Source organism: Astatotilapia calliptera, chromosome 17 (assembly GCF_964374335.1).
Source record: "Astatotilapia calliptera chromosome 17, fAstCal68.1, whole genome shotgun sequence".
NCBI lineage: Eukaryota > Metazoa > Chordata > Actinopteri > Cichliformes > Cichlidae > Astatotilapia > Astatotilapia calliptera.
Window position 1 is genome coordinate 3,679,168 of NC_137438.1, and position 18,894 is coordinate 3,698,061.

The 18,894-nt window shown below is 42.3% G+C and overlaps 2 protein-coding genes across 2 annotated transcripts in view; one reads left to right on the forward strand and one right to left on the reverse strand.

Moving 5' to 3' along the window:
• zdhhc17 (zDHHC palmitoyltransferase 17) overlaps positions 1–935 on the forward strand; it is a 31,657-nt gene extending 30,722 nt beyond the window's left edge. The window contains exon 17 of the mRNA XM_026147762.2: positions 535–935. Coding sequence (XP_026003547.1) covers positions 535–673 — 139 coding nt within the window. The 3' untranslated portion in view covers positions 674–935. The remainder of the gene's footprint in view (positions 1–534) is intronic.
• Positions 936–3,427: 2,492 nt separating this feature from the next.
• Positions 3,428–16,801, reverse strand: csrp2 (cysteine and glycine-rich protein 2). Its single transcript, XM_026147778.2, has 6 exons — positions 16,539–16,801; positions 14,925–15,043; positions 12,823–12,991; positions 10,653–10,782; positions 8,908–9,001; positions 3,428–3,614 (listed from the first exon to the last, which is right to left on the reverse strand). Exons 2-6 carry the CDS (start codon positions 15,034–15,036, stop codon positions 3,538–3,540), a joined length of 582 nt encoding a protein of 193 aa, XP_026003563.1. The 5' UTR covers positions 15,037–15,043; positions 16,539–16,801; the 3' UTR covers positions 3,428–3,537.
• Between the last annotated feature and the right edge of the window lie 2,093 nt (positions 16,802–18,894).

Below are 18,894 nucleotides of genomic sequence, written 5' to 3' on the forward strand. Positions count from 1 at the left end.
CGGGGCTCGAACCGGCAACCTTCCGATTACAAGGCGAACTCCCAACTCTTGAGCCACGATCGCCCCGTGAAAGTGAAAAGTGAAAGATTTTTGGTTGTTAGTTGGTACCATAACAGGAAAATGCATCAATTTGAAATAAGGCTAAATAGATTCAGGACCTTTACTGAACTGATTAAGTTTAGGGGGAAAAACATTTCTAAACAGTACTGGCATATAGTCGAACACTAGATATTAGTACTAGATAGTGCAGGTAATTTCACTCAGATGTATCATTGTATTAAATTCGGAGGGTTGAATTTCTGATGTATAGATTTCTTTGGCCTGTATTTGTACACAGAGAAAGAATTAAGCTCTGTTTTTGTCTCAGTGTACTTAACACAGCAGTATAGCATTTTTATACGTGCAATGGTGCAGAGTGCAAAGACGTTTGAATAAATTAATGAATAAATAGAGGGCAGATAACAGGCTGCTATATGTGTATGTATAGAATGCTTAAGCTTGCAGCATTAATTCCCCTCTCATGTCTCTCTGTAGTCACGGCTGCATCAGAAACCTCATAGATTTCTTTGAAATCCGCTGCTGCGGCCTGATCCGGCCCGTCACGGTGGACTGGACCACACAGTACACAATAGAATACGACCAGACGTCTGGCTCGGGCTACCAGCTGGTGTAGAGGAGGAGGAGTAAGAGGATGAAGAGGGAAGGGGAGTGTGAGCAGAGCGTGGATGGCTAAATGGACGACCCTCACTCTCCCTCTCCACCCCTCCTCTGGCGAGCATATCTGAGTGATGGCGTTCTTGTGAGCACCTGCTTTTTGGACCATCTCTCCCTCACCGATCAAACAACAACAAAAAGAATCAGCCAGGACTAGCATGCTGTTACGGGGCAACACCACACCCACCCCCTCCCCCTGGCCTTCACCACCACCACCTTTACTACTATTACTACTACTATTACTCTACCTTTGCCGCTGACCAACTCTCTTCCTCTCTTCTCCTGAGCTCTTTGGACGGTGCGTTGCTGCCAGGCACAAATGCCGAGGAGAGAGGAATTACAAAACTTAAAAGCTCTTCTATCCGGAGACTCGACACTGCAGAAAAAGTAGAGCCACGAAGAGGCGACGCTGTTCTTTCCCCGTCCCCCACTCGATATCTTATTTATGGTGTCCCTGTCCGTGTGCCCCGTACATGTCTGTTTCTGATTGGTCCGGGCGCTCTGCCGTTCCTGTCACATTAACTGTGGTGAAAGATAAAAGAAAGTTGGTTTTTTTTAAATATATACGTGTATATGAAAAAAAGCAAGAAATCGTTTTAAAGTATGATAGAAATAAGGGAATGTCTTTTAAGGTCTTGTTTTTTGTTTTTATTCTGCACCGTGATGAGTTTCCAGCGCAGCTGATGATTTGCCAACCAGTGCTGAACTTGTCATAGGAGAGAGTTTGGTTAGAGGGAGCCGCTGCAGAAGTCCCACTTCTCACCTGCTCGAGTTAAAGCTGCTTTCCTCTCGAGACACAGGCTTAGTGCGAATAGGAGGGGTTTAACCCCAGAGTAGTTGCTGTGCAGTAAGAACGCAGGATTGGGAGCGCACGGAGAACGACTCCTTCAGCGGCGACCGCTCTAGAAACGTGACAGAAACGATCCTACAGACAATGTGATACTATGTGAGGTATATTTATTTTCAAGCTATTTATAGAGAAAGTAACTATGTTCTAGCAACATCATCTTTACATTTCAGATCAACTTAGCTGAGTAGGTTTTATGAGTTAAAAAAGGCGTGCGTACGTGTAGCTGTAGAAGATGGAGGGCAGAGAAGCTTGCCTGCAAACCCCTGTAGGCAGCTACAGCAAGTGTATTTATTACCTGCAGAGTTTAAGAGAAGGCAGCGGGAGGACAGATGAGTTTACAAGGGTTTCATTCCGTGTTTTTCTTCAGAAGCTGTACAGTCTTATTTGTTTGTCGTGTCATTTGTCTGCCTACATTATTGCACTGATATTTTTTTTTTTCAAGTTTGAATTTTTTTTAAATTTTGGCCATTACTGAACAGAAGCAGAGCTTCACGCCGACGCTTCCATTGTTTACACAGAAGGAAAAGGACGGGCCGCCTCACATCGCTTTCTGTCCGGACCCCCGCACACGCAGCCTTCTCCACAGCAGCAGGAGGATGACCTGAGATGTCAAGAATGTGCATCTGTACATAAACATCATCTCCCTCTGCTTTTTCTTTTCATCAGTGTTAGCCCAACAGTGCTCCTGGACCTTTTTTTTCTTTTCTCGCGTTTGGGGGATTTCTTCCAAACAAGCCGAAAAAGGAGAAACTCGAGTGACTATACTCCAAGTGTATGACTGTAGCTTTTAGTGATGTCCGTCACTGCTGTCTATAGGCGTTTTAACTCTTACGAAGCTCCACTGCATGTATGATGCTTGGGACAGCCGGGCTGTCGCCGCCCCTGTCGTCGTCGTCGTCTTCTTCATGGTGACAGCCAAGCGAGCCCTGTATCTGTATATAGTGAATGTTAAGTATTTGCAAGTACTTTTCTGCATTTTGTTCATTTGTCCTTTTTTAGGTTTCTTTCTCTCAAATCCAGTGTATTTAGTGAAAGTTGTCCTTCAGGTCGCCAGCTTTCCAGTGGGACCCTCCCTGTGCAAGCGTGTAATATATTTGAATGTTCCATTTTTTGTTTGTTTTATTTCTACCTTATATACCGCTGGGTTTGTTATTACCACTGGATGTACAAATTGTAAAGCAAAGACACTAGAGAACTAAGGCAGATGCCATTTTTGTTTTATTTTGGTTCTGTTTTTTAAAAGCTGAAATGTGATCATGCAATAGTTTTAAGGATAGAGGGAGGTTATATTATATAAAAGGCCTCCGAAACTTTTGAGCCTAGTGTTTGCATCATCAGAAGGGGACGGTTATGTCATCATTACATGTTTCAAGCCTCCATCTTTACTAACCACTGATGTCACTGCTGCCCTAAGAACATGACACACAGCAGCTTTGTTTTGTGTGCTTTAATGGTCAGAAGGCCCTGACCCAGCTGTACATTTCATATCAGTAACTAGCCTCTTGTGTTCTAATAATGCCTTTTAAGTGAACATAGATATATGCAGGCTAGTTTTGTTTTTTGTTTTTCTTTAGGGCGGTTCACCACTTCAGGCTCACACAGGACATGAATTCAAAGCCATCTCAGTCCTCACTAGTTCTTCCAGCAGCCTAAAAAGTCTCTTCTGTCTCCCCCCTCCCCCGCCTCTCTCACCTTCACCATGTGGGATAGTAAAAGCAGAAAAAAAGAAAGCACATAATCATATCCAGTGCCTCTCTGCCCACCTCCAGACATCACTGTTACTCCGCTTCAGATGTAAACATATGGGCATGGTTCAGTTTTAATGGCTTTAATAATAAAATACAGTCAAATGTGACCCGTTGGTTTGTTCATGTTTTTTATTTTATTTGTATCAACAGCACCTTTTAAGCATCAAAGCATAGAGGATGAAATGTGTTCATGTTGGGCAGAGTGACTGTGGTCCCACCGAGCCATCACTGAGCGTGAACCAGAGCACCGGCTCCTTGGCCATAACCGAACCCTTTGGGGCCAAAGTTCTTGGCATAACATGCTGTGGAGGGAAAGAAGAAACATCAACAAACCTCTCTACTTCTAATTGTCATTCTATTTGAAAGCTTCTTAAATCACTGCTACCAGTAAATTATTTATTGTTGTGTAAACCTGAAATGACACACAACACAAGCTAACAACACTGTGTCATGTTAGCACAACTTGATTCTTGGTGGCACAGGTTCAACAAAGTGCTGGAAACTTTCCTCCGAACGTTGATCCATATTGTTTCACAGCATCACAGTTTGCTTGGTTGCACATCCAGGTTGTGAATCTCCCATTGCACTACATCTCAGAGGTGCTCTACTGGGTTGAGATCTAGTGACTGTCAAGGCTGTTACATGCAATGAAATTATTCATATTCAAGAAACTATTTGGAGATGGTGTGTCATCCTGCTGGAAGCAGCCATCCACTGTATTCATATAGGCAGGGTCGCGGTGAACAAAGCTCATTTGATACTAATGTGCCAAGAAAATCCAAACTATTACCCCACTATGACCAGCATGAAGCGGGGATAAAAAGCAGGCTGGATCCATGTTTTCATGGTGCTTATGCCAAGCGCAGAGCCTACTGTGCAGAAATCAAGATTATCAGACCAGGGAATGTTTTTCCACGCTTCCGTTGCTCAATTTTGGTGAGCTCATGACAACTGTAGCCTCATCTCCAAAAGTTGTGTCTGTTCATCAGGACGTAGCGTTTTGTGGGAGAAACGTTTCGTCACTCATCTCAGCTGACTGCAGGTTTCCAATCTTATAAACAGTACATTTGCATAATGACTGAAACCAGCCCACTGAAGGAACAAACAGCTGGGAGGTCAGTTCCTTCATCATGATTATGCAAATTCTCATGAAACGTGTCTCCCACTGAAAACGCTACGTCCAGATGAACAGAATCAACTGTTGGAGATTTACTTACCTGGATGATTGAGCACGCATCACGACGAAACTGTAGCCTCAGACTCCTGTTGTCAGCTGACAGGAGTGGTACATGATGCTTCTGCATACCTTGGCTGTAATGAGTTGTTATTTGAGTTGCTGTTGCCTTCCTATCAGCTTAAAGCAGTCGGGCTATTCTCTTCTTTTTGGACCCTTCTCTGATGAACTCTAGAGATGGCTGTGTGGGGAAAATCCAAGCAGATCAGCAGTTTCTGAAATGCTCAGACCAGCCTGTCTGGCACCAACAACAATGCAACGTTCAAACTCACTTAAAATCGCCTTTCTTCACCATTCGTTTGGTCCATTAACCAACCAATATCATGAACCAACAGGACCTCCGTAGGTGGATTTAACCATTAACACAACTGTGTCAAGATGTCTGCTGTGAAAGCAGTTTGTTTTCCTGTCGCTTGCACTTACAGTTTTGACCTCTATGACCCAGTGACTGAGCAGATCTAATCACTGCAACAGAAACCTCCTGTGTGTACGTGTTTCCAGTCCTTTCAGTAGCAGCAGCGCCTGCTTTCCCAGCTTTAGCTGTTTATTTAACATGCACGTGTTAAGGTTCAATACCCCCGCTCTTTGGATTGTGGTAAAACAAAGACCTGCAGAATTTCCATTCTCTGTGTAGCATTCCTAGATTTCATTCAATAAACTGCAGCGTTTCCTTGAGCTCTGTCTACAAACATCGGATCTGCTGTCCACATCTGTCTTTGAAACACTCAGGCGGGGCACCGTAACAACATCCAGATGTTGCTGAAACAGAGAGCGGACATGTCTGTTAGAGGACAGCGAGCTGTCAGATTGATTGATAGCGGCAGCAGAGCTGAGGGTGTTTGTCTTTAGAGCCGAGTTGCAACATTCCTGCCCATCAGTGCACGGTTTCCTTGTGACGTACAGCAAACAAGATCTGCTGACAGTTGTGTTTACGACTGTTTCTGCCAGCGTGTATCACTCTTCTGTTCAAGCAAAGCATCCCATTGTGCTGAGAGGAGAGAGCTTGTTGTGGAGGTCAAATTGGTGAGGCTCTGTTAATATGACAGAGCCAAACCCACAGAAAACATGCGACACAACACCAGCTACAGCATGTTTCACTTCAGAAAGTCCATCCCATTTGACTTTTTGCTGATATGGTCACATTCACTGGCACAGGAGCAGAGAATAATTTGCATAATGCCGTTACTGATCTAATTAGCTGACTTTGTGTTTGTGAGTAACAAGTCAACCGTTCTGTCTCTTTTATGCGAAGGCATCATCCCTTGTGCAAGTCACAAGACTAACAGGACACACAGCACAATCTTAAAAGTGAGCAGCTTTAAATGTTCCCCTGGCTCAGTCCTGAGACTGATGTATGTAAATGCAATGGCATTAGCATGCTGCCAATAGGGTTGCCAACTCCCTGAAAAATAAATAAGGGACACCTCGTGGCCAGGGCCGGGCGACCCAGTTGTCTTCACCCTTCCCAGTGTGGTAGCTCTTTTTTTTGTGTGTAGAATTATTTTTTAACCATTTGACTTGAATTTGATTTAAGCAGATGCATATTCTTTGTGATATGACCATATGGGAAACAAATGATCATTTAGCCATTTATTTTTAGCTCACAATGACAACATTAACACAGTAAAAGAGGTCTCTTTCTTAAACAGAAGCCTGTCATGCTTAACTTTTGAGAATATAAGTAAATCTTTCTTTAAAAGAACTCTGTCCTACTTAACTTAAAATTATATAAATTAATAGAAAGCAATAGAACGAAAAATATTCTTGTAACAGTGCACATTTAGTGCATTTAGTACAATTGGCTCCAGTTGAGGTATTATTTCAGCTTTTCTAATGCTAATCAGCTGCTCCTGTTTGTAAACCCGCATGTTCCCATGATTACGCATCATAACTCATCATCATTATTCATCTATGTATTACTTTTATGTATTAGTCATCTATTTGTTGTAATCATCTATCCTTGCATTTGTTTATTACACAAAATAAATTATATTATTACACTTCTGGCCACATAGTGCTGATATTCACTGCACATGCCCATATTAACCCCAGTGTTTACATACCATATCTGCTTCTGCCGTGGCCTGGCGGACAAGAAATTGGTTAAGGGTTCCCCGAGCTTTCACGCCCCTCATGTTCTTCATGTGCCACCACTAGAAGCATGCCTATGGAAAAAGTGCGCCGGCACACAGTGCAGTGCGCTGTATAGGTGTTATCGTGCACTTTCCCAGCCAGGTGTTTCCCTTTTCCCATTCCTCCTTTTTTTCTTTCTCTGAGCGAACAAACATTGCTGCTCTGATGCTGGGCTCACACTGTGCGATCTTTGGCCCATTTTGAGACGATTTTTGAGTCGTGCGACCGATTTGGTGATCAGCCCGATTTTGGCCTTCATCGTGCGTCGTGTAGTATACGTGGGGTAACGAGAAGCGATTAACACCTCACGACCAGCTCCCGATCATCAATCGCTCGTGAGGGTGTCACCACAGCCGCTCACACTGCTCGCGCGCAAACACGTAAACGTCGGTGAAAAAGACGGAGCAGCATGGCTGTGCAGCGTGTGATCTGGACACAAGCGATGGAGGCACAACTTGTAGAACTTTGGAAAGCTCATCCGAGCCTTTTCGATGTGGCATCACAAAATTATCACGACCACAACAACCGTGAAAATAGTTGGATCTACATGCTGCTCAATCACAGCTGATCATGTTTTTCATTAGCAATTTAGCAAAGTTGATGGTGGTGGTGTGTCTGTGTGAGTGAAAGACAGAGAGAGCGAGGGAGCGACAGATTTTCTGTTATAACCTTCATTTTATGGAGGCACAGTGTGAGCACTCGGGTCGCATCAGAGCATCGGGCGGTATAGTGTGAGACCCTGCATCGTGACCTGCAACTTCTAACCCCTGCGAGTCAATCGTGCAGTTTGAGCAGGAGCTGAATAACGTGACTGAAAAAATCGCACAGTGTTTGCCCAGCTTTAGGTGTACTGTCGTCCGAGACTTGCACCGCAGTGTCGGCGTTTGTTCCCCTGTTGGCCATGCTTCTTGTTGTGGTCATCTGTTGTCTTCCGGTATTTTCTCTGTAAGCGACCTTTCCTCGACCAATGAGATGAGCGGTAATCTGAATTGTCATAAGTGTGCTGTCAGCTCATTGGTCACAAAGCAGGAGAGGGGCTGGGAATGATGTTTTCAAACAAAGTGTTAATTGCATTAACATTTATAGACTACTTTTGATTCTCACTGTATTACGGGACAAAGTGCGTCCCTTATTAGCTCAATACGGGACGAGTACTTTTGTTTCTAAATACGGGACGATTCCGTCTTTTAAGGGACGGTTGGCAACCCTAGCTGCCAATGAACATGCTAACATACTAGCATGCTAAAAAGCGTTTAACCAAATGTACATCAGAGACAGATGGAATGTTATCTGCTTTGCAGGTATTTGGTCACAAGCTGTACTGTTTCAATAATGCTGATGGCAGCAGAAAGTTAAAGGAACACACACATTTACCCCAAAGAGGCTCTGAAACCCTGTACCAAATGTCATTGCACTCCAATACCACTTGTCAGTCTTCCTGGTTAGATATTTGAGGACATGGGGAGTCCAAACAAACCTGACTCCAGTTTCTGCATTAAAGCAAATCTACCACAATCATTTCCAGCTCCATATTTTTATTGTTATTCCTGGACTTTACTCAACTTTACTCTGTGTTATTTACTTAACACGGAGCCTTGGTGCAGCTGTGTGGAAAGTAAAAACAGTTTTAGTTCTCCTCCTTTTGGATTACGAGGAGGTCCTTTTAAGCAAACTTTAATCTGACCGGTTCCCTCACACAAACAGGTTTGAACAGCAGTGTTCTCCAACATACATTTTCAATCTGACTTTCGAGCCATGAAGTGTGGTATGCCACACATTTCCTTCTCTCACCCCAACTGGTCGTGGCAGATGGCCCCGCCCCTCCCTGATCCTGTGAGAGGTTTCTTCCTGTTAAAAGGGAGTTTTTCCTTCCCACTGTTGCCAAGCGCTTGTTCATAGAGGGTCGTCTGATTGGTGGGGCTTTCTCTGTATCATTGTAAGGTCTGGGCAACTGAACTGAATTACTGAATTAAAACTGAACTCAGTTAAAATTGAATTGAATATTATTCATTAACTGATTAATGGAGTGTCGATCTATCCAGTGGGAAAATGCGCTGGTGCTGGGATTGCTTTGTAGAAGCTGTAAGTAATCTCTCTTAATTCCTGGGTGGAGTTATTATGGTAGCGGAGACGTTTCTGGAAACCTTTTCAGGAAATCTAAATTGTGTCTGAAGCACTCTGTTGTAATGCTGGAATGAAGCATTGCAAATTATTTAGATTTGTCTCACCTTTGCAGTAGATTTCTCCATCTTTCTCAGTCTGGGTGGTCGACTCCAGGCTCTTGCCACATTTTGCACAGCGGAAACAGTTCTTATGCCATGGCTGCAACGAAAAGCAGGAAGATTTGATCTCATTTGATCAGCTTATTATGCTTTTATGCCACAGCTAGATTAAACTGCAAGGCTCGTACAATGTCAGGTCAATTCTATAACAGCTGATACCTGCACAGGCTTCTTGGATCATGTATCATCAGTGCTTTTATTAAATCCAATTAAAGCAACTTGGCTTTCCCACGGCCTGGGGCGTTTTCATTACACAGAAAATTACAGGTCATGTCTTAGCCAATGAGAAGAGCCTCTCCTCCCATTAGGAAACACATTAACAGCTCTGATAACGTCACCAGCTGTTACTCAGCTCATGCATGAAGCCACAAGTGATCACTGACAGGAAATGATCCACTCCTCCCACTTTGAGAGGCAACAGAAATCCAGCACACAAATCGTTTGTCCTCCATGGACAGCTTTTCATATGAGCAACTGCTCTGAGAGTTATTGATTTCTGAAAACATCCTGCCGATACGTCCCTAGACGTAAATCAGAGCACTGACAATAGCAGGCTTAGTCCGATTAACACCAGCTGTCCGGAAGCTCCCATCCAGACTCTGTGGAACGGCTTCAATCAGAAAAACAGCATTCGCGTTCTCTCATTAGGAGAAACCGCAGCAAACCTCCAGCGTGTGGTTCAGCACAGGCAAGACCATGTGTGTTCAATCCAGTCAAACCAGTCTCACCCCTGTGGTTTGCAGACTGTGATCCAGTGGAGTTCAAGGACCTCATTTGTGCTGGGACTGTTCATGCTAAAGCTGTGTTTGATGAGAGTTGTGTAGCGCTGAGTGGAGTCTGCACACTAGAAAAGTGTTTTCTGAATAACATTAAATCACACTGCAGATTGCCATCGATCAAACTGATTTAAAGGTGTCTACAGTGCAAACAGAACAAAAACAGCACAAAGGTGCAGTTGTGTGTTCTTGAAGCAAGTCCACATTAACGTAATAATAAATTCATAACATTTTGTGCCAAGGGTAATAATTTTTGAAACTTGGCTGAACTAGTGAAAGTTAAATAGCTGACTTGGACAATGTCTTGAGCAGATGCCTCAATTCAAAGTTCATATTGGATTCATATTCAGAGATGCATCTTTCTCGTTTAAAGGGCAGCTAATATGCTGATTTCAACTCTGTTTGTTGTCATCTCAGACACTTCGACTGTAGCTTTGCATGAGCCACAGTAATCCTTGTTGCAGATCTGCCGTAAGCACTCTCTGATTGGCTGCCTATCACAAACCAGAGTTTAGTGCCTGACACGACCATATTAGGCATATCCAATGTCAGCTGAAGCCGAAGCTTTTGATTCACTGGATTGCTTGTGACTTCAGTATTGTGAACCTTGAGCAACCAACTATAAATGACGCAAAGTAACACGTCCCTGCTGTTGTGTTTTTATGTCCAAGACTGGATCGATCAGCATTCAGTGATGTGCCAGCTCATGGGGGTCACGATCCATCAAACCACACAAAACTTTAGTTCTCGTCACTACTGAGAACGACAAACGTGTCCTTGACATGAAGCATTTGTGTGATTTTGGTGAAGCCCTACAAAGTGGACACTGTGTGCCAGTTTCACTAAAGCCTGAAAAGCAGAGAGACTGAAGGTCTGTGGTGTGATCTTTAAACACACTTCAGGTAAAACTCTCACCTTGCCTGCCCCCATGATCTTCTCGGCTGCGTAAACCGAGTCTCCACACCGGGCGCATTTCTCCGAACCGCCAAACTTCTGAGCAAATTTGGATGGGTTGGGGTTGGTCGTGGGTCTGTGAGTCTGGGTCCTTGGGTGGGAAAGGGCAAATAAATATACGGCAAATTATTTCAGAGGAAAAGTTAATTTATTGTTCACATGTTCAACTCTCATTTCAGTCAGACTGACATTGGCCTGTAAATTCAAAGAGTCCTAAAATCAACATATCAGACTATTTGTGGTGCTAGTATTGAACAAAGTAGGATCCAAAACATTAAGATCCAGAAAACAACCTGACTGCTCTGCTGTCTGTTCTCTGCCAATGGTGGGAAAATGAGCAGGGCACCATGGGGCCCGGAGCAATGCTTATCGAAGGGTGACTGCCAGCCTCAGTGGCCCCTGAATGAAGGTCTTTGTGATGGAGGATACAGCAGGGTGAGCGAGATCCTTCTGGTTGCATAATAACTCTTTCATAATCGAATCACCTGACGTCTGAGGCAGGGTAATAATTATGCAGTGTAACAAAACCTCGGATGCAATTTTGCCTTAGGAGCGTCCAGAATATATCCCCAACCCATTCCCGGGCTGCAGGCTGGAAGCTTGATGGAAAGCAACGATCCTGTTCGGTTAGATGATGTTTTTCACTCTTAGATCTTTACTTTGAATTTCAGACTTGCCTCATCTTGTACTCTGGGTCCCTTTTAAAATGACACCATTTCCAAGATTCATATCTGCAGACTTCATGGCAGATGAATCAGATCTTATCAGACCTCAAAGGACAAACATGTTTCTCATGTAAAGGAATGGATTTAAACCCACTGTTACAATGTACTGTGTTGTGAGTTACTGTACATGCAAACTGTACTAACATTATAACCCAAAAAGGTTAGTGCATGGCATTTTACTGTAGCTAATGGTCGACAGTGAGAAGCCTGTATCCTCTTCAAAGACAGGTCCCAGTCTCACAGTTTTAAAGCAACCCAGCTCTGCACCAAAACCTGTTGAATCAAATGATTATTATTGGAGGTAAACACTGGTTATAGAATCTATTTCCAGAAATTCTCATTTTTAAAGACAATATTCGCATTAGTGTAAAAACAAAAATATGTTTCCATACTCTTTTTTTGTCTCTTTATCCAGATCCAAATTCTATACTACTCCTTCCATACTGTGTAGGAATCTTGTGGATCTACATCTGGGAATTGACTTAGCCAAGCTGGATTTGATAAAGAAGTGGAGTTTTGCCAGTATTCCTGTAAGGTTTCTTTCCTCTCTCAAAGCGCTGTGGTTCTTGCAGAAAAGGGCCGGGACTGTGAAGCGCAGAGGCTTGTTCATGGTTATGAAATCTTTACTCTGAACGACACTACTCGGGCAAGCTGATCTGTATGCAAACATACAGATTGTCTTGTTATTGCCATTTGTACGCATTTAAATTGCATCTGGTGATATTTTCAAATCAGGCAAAGATTCATTTTACAGGACAGCGCTCACCTACATAGCTACATAATAACCTCTATTTCTGGTTTTTGTGTGAAGTAGTTTGTGTATTTGGGATCAGCTTCAACCTCAGTTCCATAAGTACGTGCTGACAATGGCACTGTGACAGTCAGCAGCCACAGCTTATAAAGATCATTACAAATAATGCAACACTACACAGTGGCCTCGACAACCACACCGCAGCATTACATCTGTGCAATTATAACTGATGAATGATGCTTTGTTAAGATATTATAGTTTCATAGTTACTGGCAACACTGTTGGGAATTTACACAAAGTTCACACTTTTTAAACTCCCACAGAAACAATAAACATCACCAGAACTCAGACGAGAGCCAGTATACAGCAAAGTTACATCACTGCATACAGTAGTGATGTCATGAAATACCATGTGCACATGTTAACTGCAATAACCATTGTGATCACAGTTAGTCAGAGTTACGCTTTAATCATTATGTAAAGGGAGTGTTTCCCTGACTGTCGCCAAAGTGCTTGCTCATGGGGTCATTTGATTGTTGGGTTTTTCTCTGTATGCATTATTGTAGGGTCTACCTTACAATATAAAGCACCTTGAGGTGACTGTTGCTGTGATTTGGCACTCTATGAATGAAACATTCATTGAAGTCCAGCTTACTCTTCAGGCTTGATTCCCAGCCGTTCTCCCCGATCCATGTTGAGTGTTCCTGCTCCCTGTCCATAGCCATAGCCTTTAGGACCGTATTTTTTTCCATAGCACGATTTGCAGTAGATCTCCTGGTCATGACTGGCCAGAGTGGTGCTGTCCAAACCCTTCCTGCAGACCACTGTGGACACACACACAGCAGCAGTTAAGTGAGAGGAAAGGTCTTCTAAATTCTTTTCACTTGGTTACATTTACATGTATTTACTGCCTAAATGTAGCACATGACATGTCTGAAATACTATAAAGATTTTAAGTACTAGATGAAATTCTAATATTTATTATTAGACTCCTTTAGAGTAGCACAGATCCATCCATATTCAATCTTTTACTGGCTTTTAGTGCGGCCCCTCAGTTCCTCCTCCTTGTTTCTTTCCCTTTACAGTCATTCTTCCCTTAAAGTCAGTGTTCTAAAAACTGCGTCCCTCTCACAAGCAGCACACAAAGTGCAGGTGAGTTGTGTGTCTGTGGTCACCTATTATGCTAACTTCTAACTCTGTATTCTTTGGGATTTCCTAAATTAGCCATGCAGGGCTCAAATTCATTTTTTGAGTACTCCACCCAGGGTCCGAAACATGGCCCTCCAGCTCCCCTCGTAACTAACTTTGTTCTGAATGGCTAAATTGACATAATGTACCTGGAAGGGTAATTTACAGTGTCAGCTGAAAGCAGTCCACTTTCTGTCAACAACAACTGTGGGAATGAAAAGAAGATTGTTTGTAGTTTCTGTTTTATCCTCCCGTGTAACTTTAATGACCAGTTTTGACACCTCAGTATACATCAATAAAGACGCGGCTTGACGAACATTAGAATATCTCTCCCACTGAAAACGCTACGTCCAGATGAACGATATGACAGAAACAAGGGTTACTCCTAGTAGGTGTCCAAGGGGGGAAAGTAAAATATCTGATAGCCACAAAGGTCTGAAGAGCCAGTTCAAGAATGTGAACCAGCTGCTAAGAATGAGAGGTTCAAAGACCTCTGGCATTTAAAGTTCACATCTACAATAATCAACAAAACAAGAACAGATTCTTCAAATTCCAGTGTTTTCTCTTATGACTTTAACACCATTTTGATTGCAACTGCAGGTATTTAAATAACATAAAGTAAGAGGTTAAAGAAAATCAATTCCAGCTTGAGTCTGGCTGTATACCAAAGGTGTTGGAAAAATTGACAGCATCTTGGCAGGTTTGTCTTAGCAGAGAAAGCAGCGTCTGTAAAAACAAAGGCTCCACGGGTGCTTTAGGCTGCACGCTTGTGCCCACGCTGGCTGCTGGGATTAGCTGAATTCTTTACACAATGGCCTTCGCTACGAGACTGTCTGAATCTGGTTTCAGATTTCACACAACCGGCAGGAAAAATGTCTCCATTCACGTCTGCACGTCTCCCAGCCAACACTGTCAAAACAAGACTTGCATGTCCCATTGAATGGCACCTAAATCCTGACTTGCCCTCCTCAGTTTGTGATGCACTTTTAGGTTTTTTGACAGTACTTCCTCTTTGCTTCAACTACATGTACACTAGTATTCCCCATGTGTTGCCACAGGCACTGACTGTGAATAAATAGGTGAGACAAAGACACAGATAGTGTACACAGAGTCATATGAGGCTGTGTGACTTCTCTGTCAGCATAAAGCTATCTTTCTTAAAAATCAGTGAATGTCGGAAAACAGAGAATTTGGACAAAAAAGTGCCCTTGCTCATCACCTCCTGGGTCAGACAAAGCTGTCTTTGTAATAGAGCTGCTCAAAAAGAAGAAACCCGCCTTTTGTGGCTCACACTGTTTTGCTCTTTTCTTGACAGCAGCTCTATGGAGAAATATCCTGATGTCTTCGCGAGGTCTTCACTGGAACATTTTCACTGACATTTTGAGGCTGGTTTGGGGTGAGGATTAGTGAGCGAAATGTCAGAGCAAGCTTTCTTAGGTGACCCGAGGAGGCGAAACAGAGTTCAAGCGCCGTCCTGCTTCGGCGGGGTCTACGCTGATGACAGGAACGTTGCTCAGTCTTATTCCAGATAAAGTTATATTTGCATTTTGATGCATTTGATGTACTTACTGCAGAGAAAACAGCATTTATGGAAGCTCTTGCCATCACACTGCACTTCCTCCGCGTGGTAAACGGTCCCGTGGCATGCTGCACACTTGTTGCCTCCGCCCCAGTTTGGCATGGTGTTTCTGACAAGACACAGAGATGATGAGAAAGGTTAAACATCTCGTCTGTTCCTCCTCTGAACTTCCAAACACGAGTGAGTAAAAAAAAGGACAGCTGTGTTTTCTGTCATATTAAAGCACTGCAGGATTTATATCACAATAGCAATGATTCGACTGAAAATTACAGCTACAGGCCACAACGTCTATCCCAACTGCATAAACAAAGTCAGCCTTGACAAAAGGGCAGACTAATACCCAGAGGAATGCTTGCGGGCGCCATGCCTCAGAGCTTTTGTTTCCTGATGAGCTGTGGCTGAAGGATGCAAACATTAACTGCACAGAAGAAGTGAGAAATAAACAGTGTCTTGTCACACCATGCGTCTCCCTAACGTTTGTCCATTTGCCTGTAATTACAGATTAAATCCCACTAAATACAAATGCAACATTTTAAGTTTCCCCTCACATGTCAGCACAAAACAAACCTGCTATGATATCATAGTTTGGAAATTAAACTTGAAAATGGCTGTGATTGTTCATTACACTCGAGACTATTAATCTTTTCTGTCACAGGTCTCCTCCCTGTTGGATTAGAGACTGCAGCACAGGCCCCCAGCATGAGAAGGGATCAAAGCCCACTAATGCTATACTTCAGCAGCTGATGAGAAAGTCGGTGTGGAAGTGCACAGGCCAACAAGTCTGCTGGTACTGGCTGTGGAAGTGTATTCCAGTCTATCTGAGAAAGAGTCTGGGCTTTGAGATCATGGCTGGACACGAAATCTTCCAGTGAAGCAAGACTAATGAAGCTGCATGGAGCTCCTCAAGAAAGATTCACTGAACCCTTTTCAAGAGAGGAAATCTGAAACTTATTATAAAATAAGAAATTAAGTGTTTTTTCCTGCCATTTCTCGCATAGACTACAGACTGCATTGGGACAACTGAAACAATAAGGCGACTCCATAACATATCAGTGAATGGTAATGACCTTATTTTATATTATTCTGGAATATGAACATATTGAAAAAAGACAGGAGTTAAATTCTCATTCTGTCAGCCACGAGCTGTAACGTTTTTGTTTTCATTTTTACAGTGAATTTATATTATTAATAATATTGTCACCCTTACAAAAAAGCTGCAGTTAAAGTTAAAGTTAAAATCACAAAGATGCATTTGTCTGCTGGCTTTGCCCTTAAGGCACAGTTTGACCAGTTTGTGCGATACTTGATTACAACTGGCTAATGAACAGCTGAACACCGAGCAAAGAGTTTTGTATTAACGTTAGCTCACTGCTGTTTCTGGCATTGAACCTCGTTTCTTAAGTATATCTAAGTTATCAGTGAAACGCACAAAACAGTCTGCGCAAAAGTTGCCCGATAACTAGTCTACAAACATTTTGCACCAAAGACCAACAAGATTAATTCAATAATTTCTGTAATTCAAAAGTAATCTTTTTATCTTATCTTGTCACTGGAACAGTGAGTAATTCACACCGCGAACCCAAACCGGTTAAACAAAAAATTACCTTAAAATATTTTTTAAAAAGAAGAAAAAACAGCCAATATCCAAAACTGGTTGAGCTCGACCTCAGAGTCTGAATGGTATATCCAGAAACCTCCGTGGTACCTCCAGCACACACACGCCGTACTTCCACACAGCGCTCTGCTCCGCACATTTACAGAGAGAGGAGGGGTTTCACCCAGGGGCGTGAACTCAGCACTGCTGCTTTCCCGTGCGGTCGGAAGAGTAACGATTTATGTTGACACTGAAGGTAGACTGATTAAAACAAACAAACAAACAAAACGTGGGTTCAGTGACAAGCCAGCTGATAATAGTTTCCCTTCGAGTAACCAAGTTGGAAGAGGTTGTGAAAAGTGTTTAATTTGTCTTTTGTGTGGGATAATTATGGTGGCAGTAGGATTGTATAATGATGGTGGATTATTCCTATAACAAAACCCCAAAAGACTTATTGTTTTATTTTATGTCATGTCACGTACCAGTGGCTCGGATTTCAAATATAGAATTATTGTCTTATCCATTTATACTGGATCATGTGGTTGAATATATTACTACAGAGAGCATGCAGAACCACCAGCTGTGTGCCTGAGTGCAGTCTGTCTTAAAACTCATGGATTTGTGCAGGAAAAAGGAAGCTGGTCTTCCTGTTAGGATTACAGGAAAGGAGACAGAGACAATAGACTTTAGTACAATAGACAATATTATATCTCTGCATTTGCGCATGCATCCATTTACAGGGAAATCATTTGCAGTATCCCAGAAAATTTGTCAGGGCTTAAATCACCACTGCTGTAAAATTTGCTGTAATCTTGCACCCTGCTGGACACAGAATGTAAAAACCACTACCAGAAAATTGTTGTTGTTGTTGTTTTTGTTTTGTATCACTCAGGCAAGATAAAGAAAGAAATCCGTTATATCAGACACTACAGCTCTGGAGACAATGGCAGTGATGCGGCACTCGCCAGTACAACACTCTTCGATGACTACATCATAAACCTCAAACATAAAGGACCGACGATTCTTATAAATAGATACCAAACTATATATGAAAGCTAAAACTGATACAAAGCCGTATTCTAAGTGAAAGATTGACTTCAGCACAGTTCAATAAGACACACAACAGTAATTAATTAAAAAGTCAAATCACAGAAAGAATCGCTCTTGAAATGAGTGGACTTGAGTTATGCCCTTCAAAGAGGACCTGTTATCGTTTCCTGTTCTGTATTTTTTTCATCCTTATACAGTGGCTTTGCATGACTCAGTTCAAAATAATCCTCATTTATCTTGATGCAGTCTTATCTGCCTTCCCATTCCCTTATAGCATCCTTGTGATTGGCTGCCTCATGCAAACTGAAGATTTGAACTGCAGGTAAGCGGGACTGTGCTCACAACCAGCATCTGAAACAAAGCAAGGAGGGGGAACTGGAATTTTTTATGGCGTGTTATAAATGAAGTGCGTACTGGGACACCTGAAAACAGAAATCAGCTATAATTATAAAGTTGCTATTTTCACATTTCATTTATGTTCCAAGTTATACTGTCGATTGTGTGAAAATAAAAAGGTATAGTCAAAGCTACAGTTTCAACACAAAAATACATTTTACTGCTGATGTTGCCCTTTAGGCACCGAGTAGTTTTTGTGAAACTTGGTTACAACTGGCTAACAAACAGCTGAGCACTGAGCAAAGTGAGGAGTTTGACATGAATGTTAGCTAATCGCTATTCTGTGACATTTCCCTGTGTCGTTAATGAAACATCACTACTACAGTAAAGAGAACATTCTGGTAGAGCCTGCAGATAAGGTAAATGCAGAAAAGCTTACAAACCGACGAGATAAATTCCAGCTTGATTGCTTCCAGCTATACCTTACCATTAGCCCACCACAAACTTGCTACAAATAAAAAAATCCCTCCATTAAAATTTAAAGTAAATGGGAAAAACTGTTGTATCTCATTAAAAAGGCATTTCTGAAAGCTGGACAGAACTACTCGGGGCATGCTGTAATAACTAAATGAATTTTCAGAAAGTATTCAGGAATCTCAAGCTTTAGCTATAAGGTCAGGGTACCTTGCTCCACTATAAGAAACATTCTGGGTAAAAATAAAAGTAGTTAGAAAGAGGAAGGCTGGAACTATGAGTAACCAAAGGAACTAACAGGATGTGCTCCCCGAGGCTTCTGGGACAATTTTCCATGATTGCATATAGTGATAGGAGAAAAATCAAGACCCAGAATATACACAAAAGAAAGAAATGCATTGATATTATAGACTATATTGTTAAAAAACAACAACAACAAACTTAGTGAGCTGGAGGAAAGTGTACATGGAGTATGAATGATGTAAACACCTGATGTAAAACTACAA

Excerpts from the sequence above, each read along its gene's own strand:
- csrp2 (XM_026147778.2), bottom strand. The coding sequence starts at position 15,036 with ATGCCAAACTGGGGCGGAGGCAACAAGTGTGCAGCATGCCACGGGACC. Across the intron at positions 12,992-14,924 it reads TAAATGCTGTTTTCTCTGCA|TGGTCTGCAGGAAGGGTTTG; the intron begins GTAAGTACATCA and ends GTGTGTCCACAG. Across the intron at positions 9,002-10,652 it reads AGATCATGGGGGCAGGCAAG|CCATGGCATAAGAACTGTTT; the intron begins GTGAGAGTTTTA and ends TTTTCGTTGCAG.